Source organism: Papaver somniferum, chromosome 7, assembly GCF_003573695.1.
Source record: "Papaver somniferum cultivar HN1 chromosome 7, ASM357369v1, whole genome shotgun sequence".
Lineage (NCBI taxonomy): Eukaryota > Viridiplantae > Streptophyta > Magnoliopsida > Ranunculales > Papaveraceae > Papaver > Papaver somniferum.
This window is the reverse complement of record NC_039364.1, coordinates 4264293-4280190: the sequence shown is the minus strand read 5'-3', so window position 1 is coordinate 4280190 and position 15898 is coordinate 4264293. Positions and strand designations below refer to the sequence as shown.

General features: G+C 36.7%; 1 protein-coding gene across 1 annotated transcript; it reads right to left on the bottom strand.

Moving 5' to 3' along the window:
• Window positions 1-6363: 6363 nt before the first annotated feature.
• On the bottom strand, window positions 6364-6699 carry LOC113293947 (uncharacterized mitochondrial protein AtMg00820-like). The gene has a single exon (XM_026542389.1). The coding sequence runs from the start codon at window positions 6697-6699 to the stop codon at window positions 6364-6366; it is 336 nt and encodes a 111-aa protein (XP_026398174.1).
• Between the last annotated feature and the right edge of the window lie 9199 nt (window positions 6700-15898).

Genomic DNA, 15898 nt, shown 5'->3' with positions numbered 1-15898 from the left:
CCGTAACACTTTCGGGAACACAACTGAAACCCTGATTTAACTTCGATTTCATTTAATCTAACCTATTTTAACCAAACAACGAGTAAGAAAAGATGGGTTTGTCGTTTAATACCTTACATACACCATGGGTTGTTTTTGAGGAGTTCGAAATTCCAAAGAATCATTTGCTTCAATCGGTGGTTTGTTGAGGATGAAGTTGTTGGTCAGCGGGTTGATTGAGATGTTGATTAGCATCACTGCAATCAGTTTGCTTCTTCCTCATCTTTCATATACATTTCAATCCTACGAGGTTCAATTTTTCGGATCGCCGATTACTCAAAACGATGAAATGAGTTGAAATGAAAATCAAAAATTTCTACTGTGAAGAAGAAGGAAAAGAGGAGAAGAAGAAGAGCAGGAGTCAAAATGGCAAAAAGTGTGAAGATTAGGTTTTTATTCTGTATTTGTTTTAATTTTAATTGAACGGTAATTTGGACAATTATTATTAAATCAAAAGTAAAACCCCTCTATTCGAAGTGACGCCCCAATAATAGTCTTCTAGAAGAAACATTCCGGCATAAGTAAATGGAAATCTTGACAAAACAACACTTTGTTAAAATACACCCACCATCCACAAAACCGTTAAGGCCCACCATCTCAGCATCTAACCACACATCAAATATTTTAAATCAACGGTTAAGGATTATTCTCATGTACGAATTTCCTAATCTACCCTTAGCATCATAAAAAGTTTGTGAAGAAACCTTGCGTTTCATTTCTCCCCTGTTTCTCTTCCCTTTTCTCTGGTTCTCTCGAAATCCACCACCGTCAACGACCACGGGGACAAGGATAACTGCATCATCGTGAAGATCGACGACATAAGTTTGTTTGATCTACTCTATTTACTGTTTTGGGATTGGAGGATTCGTATTTCATCCTCTCTATGGTTATTTTGAATTAAATGATTTTGATTCTGTGAATATGATTGTAATCATATTATTTTGATCAAACTAAAAAGAAGCCCTGTATTTTAAAACTTGGGTTGCTGTTATTTTTGTGAATCTGGGGGTTTTCTTAACGGTGGGGGAGTTTTATGTGGTGTTATTTTTGGGAATTTGGGATTGGGTGTTAGTTGAAGATATCTAAGAACACAAATGAGAGTAGGAAAAAAAGAAGTTCTTATTTGGAAGCTACTGTGATAGGTGGTAGTTCAATTTCCACGGAAGTATTGATGTTGGAATTTTGGTTTTTGTATGAGCTTTCTTAATTGCAGGCTTATAGTTGGCTACTGGACAGTTGGTGTAATTAGGTAGCTATCAGAGTGGATTATTGGTCAGAGAGCTGTTGTCAGGAGCCTATAACTGCAGTTATGGTGTGCTATACTAAGTGATGATTGATTAGCTGTTAGCAAATTTGTTTTGCACTTTCTTTTATTTAAACTTTAAGTATGCTTTACTTAAACATGGTGTTTGTTATGTTAATTTTGGTCCCTAATTTTCTTTGTGTAACTTCCAATTTTTATTTGGAATGCATGTTTAAAGTTTTCTGTTCTATGGGTGATCAATATTTTACCAGGTGCAGAGCAGTAGGTGACAAAAAATAAGCTTGTAAAGGAGGTGCAGTTGGGACTTGGGAGAGATTTCAACACGACCCGAAACAGTTAAGGGTATTGCGGACCTTTTTGTAGCTTAGTCAACTCAGCTCAGCTCAGCTAGACCGATTTGAAGATACCTTAACATTTAACGGCAGTTAACTGTTTTTTCAATAAAACGGAATGGAAAACTGAAAATGGGTGTATTTTAGCAATTTAGAAAAAAACCGGTATATTTTAGGAAATACTAATCTTCTAGGATGTATTTTATCAAAATCTCCTAAGTAAATCCGGTGAGATATTTGACGAAACTTTCTTATTTGTTTGCATAAAAGTATATTACACTGCTTTTACTCCCATTACTTAAGGAGCCTAACTGCGTACTCTTTTAAAGAGTATTACGAGGGAATGATCCGTGCCAAAACGGGACGGGCTATTTCATAGTTTAATTAGCCGAGGTTTGCATGATAAATGATATCCAAGGATTGTGCTTTGAGCACTCGATCTGCACATGGAATGCGACTTTGTGCACCCCTGGTTAAACGGAGTGCACGTTCCTCCCCTTTTAATTCGTCTAAAATTTTAACAGTATTTATTTTCTTATTAATCAATGCCTATACAATAGTAGTGTCGGATGTGTCTCCCAATGGCCATGAAACATCCTTTGCTGTCAGCTGTGATCTCACCCCTCTCCCAGTTCCATCCAGGTTGATTTGATCTGGTGGCTACCATTGTTGGCTATTGTTAGTAAAGGCCACCTAGCCATTATTAGCGTGGCCCAATAACTCTCGAAAAGATTTGAGGTCCCGTTCACTCTCTTTGGTAACGCCTCAATAAAACCCCTCTTTACTGTAATAAATAAGGATTACATCTAATACTCAATTCAATCCTTACATCTTCTAGAAAAGAAATTCCCCTACAACCAATTTCACAGTTTCTGAAATCAGTAACGGTTCTAGGTTTACCCTAATAATTAGATTTCCACTCTGAATTGAATTATTATTGAAATTACACCAACAAAAAAAACACGCACGCATTTAAGTTTTGCCTACTCTCTCCCTCCCCTTTACAGTTTCTATCAAAGTTGATTAAATTATTTTCTTTTCTCATTAGAGTTTCCACTTATCTTTCCAAGCTTAGTGTTGGCAAGAATATTGTAATTTCTTACGATATCTTGATTAGTATTGTAATTCTCTCCAAACTTGGTGATGGGTGTGATTAACGATGCCATGGAGTCGGTAAAAATCTCACTTGCTTCTTCTTTTTATTTGAAAATTCACAAAAAAAAAAAAAGGGATTCGATTTGTCGGTCTCACTAAGTTATGGTTCCCAGGTTCACAGTCATAGTGTTAATTCTGAATTTATAGTATTTGGTGTTTTCATGTTCATGGGAATTTGTTCTCAATCGATACAGCAGCTCAATTAAAATATATTATCGTCCCATTGTATTTGCATGCAGTAGGTGCCAATGTACAGTGAAACTGTTTTCGTCAATCATAATATTTGAACTGTAGCCTGATTTTTGGTTTAAATGCCCGTAGCTTCCCAGAGAAAGAGAGCAATGGCTGTTAGAATACGGGCATCCAACGTATCCAACTCAAAACCAATTGGCAATGAGTGGAGAGGCCCATAGAACCATAAACCGCAGGATCTTAGATTGCCCATGCTATGTGAGACTAATAATCTCAACAATGGCATCACATATTACCTGCAATAATGGACCCTCAGCCACACAGGACACACTCAAGAGCTTACGATCGCTTGACGAAGGAAAAACAAGCATCGTTACCGTCCGTGTTACTCGAAAATGGAAAGAGTTGGACTTCATGGCAACCAACGACGTTACCAGCATTGATATGGTAATTGTTGACGAGCAGGTAACAATCCAGACTAAATAGACAACCAAATTTAAATACATCAATTAAGTTCGGATTTCTAATCACGGCGAAGAGTTACACGCCGTCATACCCAAAAATCTTATTTCGAAGTTTGATAAGCTGATTCGGGAGAGGGGTCTGTACTCTATGCAGAAACTACACTTGACCACTGCTAAACCCAAGTTCCGTCCTGCGCACAATGAGAAGCGGGCATTCTTCCGGAGCACCATCTCCATCACTGCTTTCGAAGCCCTATTCCGTGTCCATTATTCCCCAGAAATTCAGTTTCACTGAGTTTGAGGACATAAAATCGAACCTCCAAAACATACATCTTACAGGTAAATCGAAACTCAATACTACATGTGTGTTGTTTCTCATTTTAATGCCCATATTAGAACCTAATCACCGTATCATAAGTTCCACACAGCATTAGGAAAGTACCAAAGCCAAAAGACTAACTTACATTGTCATTTTGCATTGTTGGAAACCCGCACCTGCATTATTTCTGTAGTGCAAAAAGTACAATGAAAGTTAGTCACTATAATGGGTAACAACACTGTACACATGTCCTAACAGCAGCTACGAGCTAAACATGTTCCGTACGGGGTTTTGCTCTGTAAATAGGTTCTCAGTTTCACGGCACCTCTACTGATTAAATATTATCAACACATAACTCAATTGTCAGCCAATATACAAAAAAATAAATACAGATATCTAGCCACAAAGTAGGCTCAGATATATTGCACGGATCTGTGCATCGAAGTTCCCCTCCTCTTCTTCTTCGCGCTCTCTTTGATTTCGCAGCATTTCTACCATGTAGCATCATCCTTCCTTGCTTCTTGTATGTTTCATCATCCTGATCATGGCGCGTGCGATGACGTTCGCCTTGTTGTTCATGTTGATTGCCTCTGCGATCTTCTTGCATGCGATAGTTTTCGCCTTGCAGTACTTATCGATCAGTTGGTTGTTGTTCAATACGATTACCACCGCGCTACTCCTATATATTATCGCCTACCTAAAAATTTTCAACCATGTTGTCATCTAAGAGTTGCTCTTGTCTAGCATCTCTGCGGCTAGATCGACTACGCCTTAACGTGCTCCTGTTTGTTCTTGACCTTGAGCTTGCACGTGTTGTACTTCGTGATCTCTGCTATTATAATATGATATTCTCTTCTCTCATGTCATCATTCTGACGCGTCAAATTCGCAAGCGCTTCTTCTTCTCTTCTTCTTTATGCGATTAGTCTTTGTCGGGGCTCCTCTATGGTCATATTTTCTTAATTTTCCAGTATTGGTCCTCCATCCCCAGTTCTTTGCTCATTTTCTTCCGTTGAATCTGTGTTTGCAGTATGAACACTTACCGCATCATAGTTAAAAGTGACTCAAAGATCAAACTTAGCTTGTATAAAGACTACTCTCTTTATTGATGTTTAGAAAATCACTCAAAACTAAACACAAAGCTCTAAATCTTTCTTATGATCATCCACAACTTTGGTGATTCATATATAGGACTTTAGGATTTCCTTTTCCTAACCACATTCCTTTACTACATGTACTTCCTTTTCTTAGAACTATTAGGTACCTAGTTCCCTTTAGGAATACATATTAGGCTTTCCTAATTCTAGTCAAGTTGTAGAAGCTATCTTAAGTTCAATGTTGAAGTTAATCCAACATTCTCCCCCTTAAGCTTCAACTGTGCTTGTGACATGTCTTGTACTCCTATCAACTTCCTCATCTCTTCAAACTTGATCTGAGCTAGTGCCTTTGTCAATATATCTGCCTTCTGCTCAGTTCCAGGTATATGTTCTACGTTAATGACCTCCTTCTCAATGCATTCTTGTATGAAATGATACCTCTTGTGAATGTGTTTAGTCTTCCCATGAAAAACTGGATTCTTAGTGAGTGCAATTGCAGACTTATTATCAATCTTGATGAGAACTTGTTCTGGTTCTCTTCCTTTGATTTCACCCAAAAGTTCTTGAAGCCATATTGATTGTTTAGCTGCTTCTGTTGCAGCCATGAACTCAGCTTCACAGGATGAGAGGGCTACTGTGTCTTGCTTCTGAGAGCACCATGTGATAGGTGCCTCTCCTAGATAAAATATATGACCAGTTGTACCTTTTCCATCATCTTGGTCAATATTATGGCTGCTATCACTGTACCCAACAATTCTTTTTAATCCACCTCGACCATACTTTAGACCATATGAAATGGTTCCTATTAAGTATCTTAATATTTGCTTCATTATGTCACCACGAGACTTACGTGGACTTTGCATATAATGACTAGCTACTCCCACAAAGAAATCCAAGTCTGGTCTCGTGGGTAACAAGTATCTAAGGCACCCAACATTTCTTCTATAACTAGTTAAATCAATCTCAGCCTCCTCTAGTGCTTTTGAAACTTTAAGTCCAAACTCCATTGGAATTTTTGTTGGATTACAAGTTTCAAGTCTTGCTTCCTGCAGAACTTTTCTTGCATAAGCTTCTTGTTTAATCTGAATTTCATCTATTCCTTGATGGACTTCAATGCCTAGGTAATATGTGAGTTTTCCAAGATCTGACATCTCAAACTTTGATTACATGTTTATCTTGAACTCATTGATCACCTTGAGAGAATTTCCAATCACAAATAGATCATCTACATAGACTGCACTCACAAGAAACATTCCCTTTTCTTCTCTTCTGTATACAGAAGTTTCCTTAGAATACTTGATGAATCTCATCCCTTTTAAGATGAAATCTAACTTTGTATTCTAGGCTCTAGAGGCTTGTCTCAGACCATAGAGAGCTTTTCATAATTTGTAAACCTTATGTTCTTGTCCTTGTTCTTCAAAACCTTCTGGTTGTTCAACATATACATCCTCACTTAATTCTCCATGCAAAAATGCCGTCTTTACGTCTAAGTGGTGTATTTCCTATGAGTTTGATGCAGCTTCTGCAATCAAAAGACGTATTGTCTCAAGTCTATCCACTGGTGCGAAGACTTCATCAAAGTCTATGCCTGATTCTTGTACATACCCTTTGGCTACAAGTCTTGCTTTGTATTTGTTAATTGTACCATCAGCATTTCGTTTTATCTTAAAGACCCACTTGAGACCAATTACTTTTACTCCTGCAGGTTTGTCAACTAAAATCCAAGTCTTGTTTCTGTTGATTGAAACAATTTCTTCTCTACAGGCTTGTGTCCATTTAGGTGAGACAATTTCCTCTGTTGATTGAAACAATTTCCTCTTTAAAGTTTCTTGGGTCATCATTGACAGACATCAATAATGTCTCACATTCCTCTGCTGCTTGAAGAACATAATCCTCTAGATACTGTGGTTTTTGAGTCTGTCTTGTTGATTTTCGCAGCAGGATAGGTTGAGTATCTTCGTTTTCTTCTTCTTCTTCGTTATTCTCAGTGTTTTCTATATTATCTTCTTCTTTTTAATTATCATTGTTGTTTTCTTCAGTGTTGATGATTATGGGCTCCTTCATCAATTACTTGACCCCATTTCATGTGAAACATACCTGGATCCCTTATTGATTCATCGTTTGTTTCTCTCCAGTTCCAATGTGCTGCCTCATCAAACACCACATCACGACTCACTACCACTCTCCTTGTTGTTGGATTGTATAACCTGTAAGCCTTAGATCCAGGCTCAATTCCAAGATGTACAAGAGACTGAGATCGATCATCCAACTTCTTAAGAGTCGCAGATTGAAGTTTCACGTATGCTTTGCATCCAAACACTCTTAGACGGTCTAGGTTTGGCTTTTTATTATGCAAGCTTTCGTATGGAGTCATTTTGTTAAGGGCTTTCATAGGTATCCTGTTTATTAGATATGTGGAATGTCGTACAGCTTCCTCCCATAGATAATTAGGTACCTGCATGGCCTTTAATGTGCTTCTTGTCATCTCCATTAGAGTTCGATTTAGATTTCTCCTCTCTACCACTCCGTTTTGCTGTGGTGTATATAGTGCTGTGAGTTTCCTTCTGATTCCATTTAACTCACAAAACTTGTTGAGTTCTACTGACGTGAATTCTCCTCCTCTATCTATTCTAAGCATTTTGATCTCTTCATTGAACTCCTTTTCTAACAAATTCTTTAGTGCTTTGAATCTGTCAAATGCTTCACTTTTTTCTTTCATCAAGATAGTCCACATATATCTTGAAAAATCATCAATGATAACAAATATGTATTTGTTATTTGCCAGTGTGTCTGGAGTAATAGGACCACATAAGTCAGCGTGAAGAAGTTCCAATGGCTTTGAAGCTCTGAATACTTGTGCTTTTGGAAAACTTTGGCGAGTTTGTTTCCCAATTAGAAAAGATTTACATATTCTTGATTCATAGTCTATCTGTGGCAGTCCACGAACCATCTTGTTCTAAGACATTGCTACTATAGTTCTGAAGCTTATGTGCCCAAGTCTAGCATGCCACTTCCATGTTTGATCCTCAAGACTTACGTTAAGACACATTGGTTTTCCAATCATAAAAAACTTATCTTGTAGAGTATATTCTGTGATCGTATAACTAGAAGTTTTCCACTGGGATCATGAACTGTAAGATAATCTCGCTGCATTCTAACAACACATCCAACTTCAGTAGCTTATCCAAGACTTAGGATGTTGCTTTGTAAGTTTGGGATATAATAGATATTTGTGACGAGTTTCTGTTCACCAGTTTTGCTTTGAAATAGGATTGATCCTTTCCCTTTGATTTCTATATAAGAACCATCTCCAAATTTCACCTTTCCTTTTATTTTCTCGTTAAGCTAAGAAAAATAATGTCTCTTACCAGTCATGTGATTGCTGGCTCCATTATACAAGTACCAGACACCTTCTTCGCTCTCTTGTGTTTCATAGTTCTTTGGAATTAACTTTTCTTCGCTTAAGAATACTTCCTCGTGCATGAATAAGGCAGGGCCTGCTTCTTCTGTTTCATTCTTGTTTGCCTCTTGCTTCTTTTAAATTCTTTCTGGACATACTGATGAGAAGTGACCTGGTTTATCACATCTAAAACAGATAATATTTGATATATCCTTCCTTTCTTTCCCTTGGATATGATCAGTATGATTTGTTGTTCTCTCTTGTGAGTTAAACCTTCCCCCTCTTCCTCGTCCTTTGTATCCTTTACCACCTTTTCCACGACCTCTGCCTCTTGTAGTTGAAGCACTTTGTTGAAAAGAATTTGTATACAGAAGCTTTCCTTGAGTTTCTGTATTGCTATCTTCGTCTAGCATTCTTTCTTCATATGCTTTTAGTCTTCCAATTATGTCTTCGTAGCTTGTCTGCTTTAAATCCAAAACTTGTTCCAGAGAAGCTATGATCTGGATGTATTTGGATCTTGGAAAACTATTGAGAAACTTCTTGACAAGTTTGTTTTCTTCAATAGATTGTCCCAAAGACGCAGCTTTTGAGGCTATCTCTGATAGTTTTCCAGCAAAGCTATCAATAGTATCTGTGTCTTTCATCTTCGTTCTTTCGAAATCAGACATTAAGGTTTGCAGGCGGGCTTCTTTAACTCAATCAGCTCCGAGATTACGTGCCTTTATTGCATCCCAAATTTTCTTTGAGGTTTTCTGTTCACCGACTTGTAGAGCAAGACACTCTGGTATTGCTTGAAAGAGTAATCCAATGGCAACATTGTTTTTGTCTGTGTCCAACGTACCAGGTTCGATTGTCTCCCAAACTTTGTAGATTTTCATCAACACCTTCATCCTCATGGCCCATACTGTATAATTTGTGGCGTTGAGAATTGGAACTTGGATTGGTGGTGCTGAGAAGTTTTTTGCACGCACAATAGTGTTTTTATCTCCCATGGCTTGGTGTAACCAAGCTCTGATACCAATTAAAAGTGACTCAAAGATCAAACTTAGCTTGTATAAAGACTACTCTCTTTATTGATGTTTAGAAAATCACTCAAAACTAGACATAAAGCTCTAAATCTTTCTTATGATCATCCACAACTTTGGTGATTCATATATAGGACTTTAGGATTTCCTTTTCCTAACCACATTCCTTTACTACATGTACTTCCTTTTCTTAGAACTATTAGGTACCTAGTTCCTTTTAGGAATACATATTAGGCTTTCCTAATTCTAGTCAAGTTGTAGAAGCTATCTTAAGTTCAATGTTGAAGTTAATCCAACATTGTTCTCCACCTATTCTCGTTGGATATGAGTTTGGACTTGCTTTCCTCTATTGTTCCTTTCTCGCATCCTTTATGATTCAACGACTTTGTTTCTTTTTTTTCCTGCGATTCTTCTGCTCATCCTAGTTGTTATCACTTGCTCTGCTATAGATGCTTGTCTTACCATCTGTTTTTCCTGGAATAATGTTTTCTCTTGATGAAGGAAAAAGTACTCTTTAAAGAAATGAATACTTTACTAACGAAAATTGTTTTTCTGAGGTGAAAACTTTGGATTGAAGTTTGTAGATCTAAATTTCCAAAACTCTCAAAGATTATTATTGCGGCGATGAAAAACTATGAAGAATTTTAGATTTATTTTGAAAGAAATTCACCAACAGGGTACATCATTTTGAACTGTTTTCTAGCGCCAAAATGTAGTTACAAGAAATCTCACAACTATACCCTTAATAGAATCTATGAAACAATCTAAGACACCGTATTGAAATACTCAAGAACTCTTATTAAAATCTTAAAACAAGTACAATGATATGAAGAAACCCTAACTTGGTGAACAAATAACTTTCTCTCTCCTAAAATTCTTCCCCTAAGCTCACCCAAAAAGATCTCTCTTTACAAAGACGCTCGTCCCTTATATAGGAGTTTACATAGTGGAAGACAACAACTAAAACCCCTAATTTCGGATCTGACGTGCGTCAATGTCACGTAGACTTTATTATTGATGCACGGTTTTTTCATTGCCGCATGGTTCTTCACACTTCACTCGTGATTTGGGTGATGTCATCCGGTTCGTCATCCTGTTTGACCGACTCCTAGTAGCTACAAGCTACGCTATTTCTTCTGTGGCAATCTAATGAAAACTAACTACAAATTAACCATTTTTGTGTACGTTATTTTCCTATTGTGCATTACTTTGATCGCAAATTAACATATGCAGTATGTAAAACATGCTGAATAATCAAAATGCTGAACTAAAAATGCACCTATATTGAACTTAAAATCAACATCTGGGAAGTGGCTTTCATTACCATTAATTAGCTAGCTCAACTGCCTCCACTATTTAATTTTCGGACAGTCGTTAAGATCTAGATTCCAAATTGTATGCCATCAGTGTCTATGGAGTAAAACTGGTTTACTATAGTATTTTTTTTTCTACTTGTTGATTTCTCTTTCTAGAAACATTGTAGAGAGTAGGAAAAGACAGAGAAACTCTAAGTTAAGTGCATGATAATAACACTTATCTACCAACATAAATTTCTGGATCTGCAGCCACATTTGATGTGGAAAAATATTTTATACTTGTGCTGAGAGAGAGCATGAGATTGAATTACATGTTAGGGTTTTTCTTTAGCAAGTGATGAAATTTTGGGTGGCCTGATTTGGATGGAGATTTGCTTTTAACTAAAAATATGAAGTGGTAACATAGCATAGAGTGTGCAGTGGCAATTTTCCAAATCAAAAGTGGTTTTATGGTCTAGCGGTTAGGACATCAGACTCTGAATCTGGTAACCGAGTTGAATTCTCGGTAGAACCTTTTTTTCCTTTTTCTGCTTTTACATTCCTTTTCCATAAAACCATCAGTGGTAATGGTATGGAGGATCCCAAATATGGGAAGGTGAAGCATTTACTAATACGGAACCTGTTTTTGCACTTGGGAAGCTCAGAATATAAGACGACCTACCCTAAACAAAATGGCAAAGCAAAGAGAAAATTGAGTGGTTAGAATAGAATAAGACAATGCAAGACATAATACTGTTGTTCCCTTAGCTGAGGTACGTAACCAATGTTTTTGCTTGACGTATATGTAATCAGTTCCAAGTTCTGATAAGAAAAAATTGCTTTTGCTTTTGCTTTCGTTTGGCGGCTTGTATCGATAGCCCTTTAACCTTTTTCGTGAGTTGCTTTGTTTATCACGAAGTCCAGATAAAATTGGGACCTTGTTGACATTTTTCATTCAATACCTTTAAAATCCTAACTCATATAAGTCTTCACGTTGCGCGTTGAGAATACCCACCATCGATGAGAATAAATAAAATCCTAATTTATTAATGAACAATAGTTTAATTTATAAAAATTATTAAATACAAAATTGCAAGTATTACATTAAACCAGAACACAATAGAGATGATAATAAAGTTATTAATTTGAATATGAAAATCGTTTGGTTACAACACATTCAAACATTTCATTAATTCAAGCAATAATTAAATTAATTTAGACAGCACTTTCAAAATTAAGTTAACAACAATGCTAACTAGAAATTTAGGACAACACTTTTAATTAAACCTAGACTAGAAATTAAAAAACTAAAATCAATAAAAGATAAAACAATTAGAGATGGATTACATCATCATCTTCTGAATCTTCAACGCTGATTATATTCATACTCTTCAAAATCTCCTTTTGCTTGCGTTGATAATATTTTTTTTCGTTAGGAGCTAACCGACTAAGGTCCATAGACATTATTGCATTGTCTTGATCTAAATGCATTTTTTGGAGATGTATTTGATTAGTCTGTTGTTGCAACTTTGCAAATTGAGTTGTTCTTCCATTTTATAACTCGGTTGTTGAGTACATTCCCAAATTGTTTGGTATTGGGATTCTTGTTGCACTCTCATTTCTTCCTTCCTTGATCGTGTTTACTTAAAATACTCCAAAATACTAGCACTTTTTTGATAGATCCTATATTCTACCATCTTAAACGAAGATGTTCCCTTATTACCTTCTCTAAATATACCTTGCTCGCGATCCTTCTTCTGTCTAGTTTGCATTTTGGCTTTTTTTTGTTCCTATAGGAAGAACTTAACAAATTTACGAGTCTCTTATTATTACCAAGTATATAAACGCATTATACTTGTAATTCCAACGAGTCTCTCTATTAGGAAGAACTTCCCTACCATCTTCGACTGATACAAAGTTACGATTATTATTAAACAACTCACTGTTTTGTCCCACAGTAAGTTCATAATTAAATCCAGCGACCTTTTCTCTAAACATTTCAAAAACATAAATCATACTTGAATGGTTGTCCTGTTTGTTCCTGAAATTGCTCCCGACCTTCTTTTGTCTGAAAAATTATGTAACCAAAATTTAGTGAATTACTATTATTACCAACTTTATGGAAAAACTTAACAAATTAATAGTACTTACCAAATCTTCATGGCTCACACTGCTTTTGGTTTGCCGATATATAGAGTTAAGAATGGACACGAATTCTCCGACATCTTTTTTTATTGCTTTCATCTTGGTTTTTAAGGATGCCCAATCTCTTCCATTAGGATTGCCGTTGCATTTGACAAAAATTTGGTGAATACGTATCCAAAACATAGCGGTTTTTTGTCCCGAACCCACAATTTCATCCATACTCACATAAATAAACACAACATTAAAGATCAATCTCTTCCCGTTGAAAAAAATTATTAACCATTTTAAGTCAAACTAAAATATAAAAACTTGAGTAGTAGAAGATAAATATAAAAATCAAAGAAGTAAAGTAAGAAGAAGAGAAATAAGAAATCAATTGATGTAAAGAAGAAGAAAAATAAGAAATCAATTGATTTGGTGTGATTTGAGTAGAGAATTGGAGTGGAATTTATAGAGAATTTTGAAAAAATGACCTTTGGGGTCCGACGGTGGAGAATATAGAACCGTTATTCTAGGATCAGGTGTGAGAGAGGTGTAAACGAAAAAAGGTCAAACAAATATATTTACGGAAACGGCTACTCAGTAGCCGTGTAAAATGTTAAGGCAACTGAGAATCCGTATCAACTTCCATATGGTTACTCAACAACCAGCGTAAATTTATACGACAACTGAGTAGCCGTGTGATTTCCCTTCCCTCCAAATAGGGAAAGGAAGGGACATTTCTACACATGTAGGAATGTGGAAGACCATAATGAATATTTTTTTGGTTTTTTTCCTATATTGAGGGATAGGGAAGGGAAAAGAGGCACCATATTGCTTGGCCTTACATATAAGCGTATTGAAATAAAATTGAAAGGATGCAACTAATGAACTGCACATACCTAAGTTCATTTCTAGGCTGTAATCTGAATTGCCTCTATATTTAATGCAATTCACTTTGTGATTTCGCACCAAAACAACTGTTGTTTCTCTATTTATGAAATCAGACAATATCATAAAAAAAACTGTACCTAACAAAAGCTACCCTTGAATTTGCAGCACTAAGAGCATTTGGAACTCATAGACCAAAAGACCAGGTCCTAACTGGATAAATGTACAAACAAGTGACTCGACATATTTATGGAACCGGAACAATCCTTGACTTGGTATACCCTCCTCGGTATAATGTTGTGGTGCTACAAAACAGAGTTCTTCAAGGTTCGTATTTTAAGCTACTATCATATATCAACTTGGGTTAATCTTCTGCGTCTTCATCAAAAGATATATAACTTGTGACCACAAAGATAACTCAAACTTGGATAAGAAACTAACCATTCCAGATCCACTTTGCAATGCACACTCCAACCCTTGTAAAGTGTCCGTTTATGCACACATCTTAACAGAACAAACGGCCGCCATACTCGTCGAAAATACTATACCTAAACTAAGCTAAACGCTACCGGGATAAGTATACCCACGTCTTATTAATATCGATTTCAGCAAAATACTGTATAGCGGATTGCAAAACGAATACATCACATTGGCAACCACTACAAAGGATCCATTAAAAGATTGCAAAAATTATGGCCCAGCTGTATTAACCAAAAATTATGGCCACTACAATGGCCCAGCTGTATTAACCAAAATTTTCCCCAGTTCTGGTGTGGTTGCTTGTTTAAAACCCCTTGAGAGCTCCTTGATAATAGAACCAACAAAACCAACCAATTCTTGACTGAAGTACCTAGCTTGCCTGTGCCCCTTTAATTGGCATCTCGGCCGGAATTCCGGGTTTCAGGAATGGTGATAGTGAAACCAGAGTTAGAAACTCCAACTGGGATGTGAACTGCAAAGGATATCAGAGGTTTGAAAGTCTGAGACAGTTGATGACTACATCATTTCCAAGTGTATGAATACTGCGTCATCACAGCAATAACTGCACACATTATGTTGCAAAGCCTACTGCAATAAGTGCACCTCTCTCATACCTGTATAGAGCACAAAGCAGAATATGGGAGACAGCACCTTCTCGTTTAAAGTTTCAGTAAATTTGATCAAGCAGAGAAGGAGAAACCAGCAGCAGTATTGACATAATCACTATTCAAATAGTACAGGTGCCTAGTATGAAATGCTTAGAGCAACACACAGTTTCGTTCTTCTCCGAGAAAAACAGACTTGCGGGGTACCACAGACTAGAAGGTTAGCTCAGCTAGAAGAGGCCAGACCTCTTAGCATCTATCTGGATATTGAAATAAGCATCTTCACTGCTAGTTAAAGTACTGCCCATAGTTTAAAAGTTTTCCTCGTGCCCAGAAATAAATTGCAACACCAGCTAGCAGCAACTGCTGCTCTTCCCACACGTTGAAATAGAAATATTGCAGTGTTTTCCCATTTCTACCAGATACTGGTGTAAATAGTGCATGTGCAATGCATTGGGCACTAGACAGGATAGCAGAGTTTACTATTTGGAAAGTCCTACATATGGTACACAATGCATGCTGAATGTCATCTGGGAACACGCAACATTTCTTGTTAACATACTTGCTTCACTATGCCCTATATACATAAAAGAACTACAGAATTTCTAATCACAACATTGCTTGATTTGGTTATCTATGTGTTCTCAAATCAGTGTTCAAACAGACAACAGACAAACATGGGGTTGAGACTAAAAGGCTAGAACGCATACAGAGTTGGCTAATGTTATGTCTGACATACTGCAAACAGTGATGCATAGCCTATACTGATTCCTTGGCTCTCTTAAAAGTTTAAGAACATTGGGTAAGTTTTTCACCAAAAATCATAAAATCTTTTACAGGTAAGTATATTGAAAATAAAACTGAAATGATGCAACTAATGAACCTGCACAAACCTTAGTTCATTTCTAGCCAGAAATCTGAATTGCCTCCATATTCAATGCAACAATTTGCAATTTCGCCACCGAAACAACTGTTGACACTCTATTTATGAAAGAAGTCGTTATCTAACGAAAGCTATACCCAACAAAAGCTACCCTAGGTTTCGCAGGACAAAGAGCATTTGGAATTCAAAAACCAAACGACCAGGTTCTATTCAGATAAATAAACAAATACAACGAAGTGACTCGGCATATTTATTGAACCTGAAGAATCCTTGACTTGGTATACATCCTCTTTATAATGTTGAGGTGCTACATTACAGAGTTCTTCGAGGCTCG

Bases quoted from the DNA above. Each gene is read 5' to 3' on its own strand.
- LOC113293947 (XM_026542389.1), bottom strand. From the start codon at position 6,699: ATGACCCAAGAAACTTTAAAGAGGAAATTGTTTCAATCAACAGAGGAA.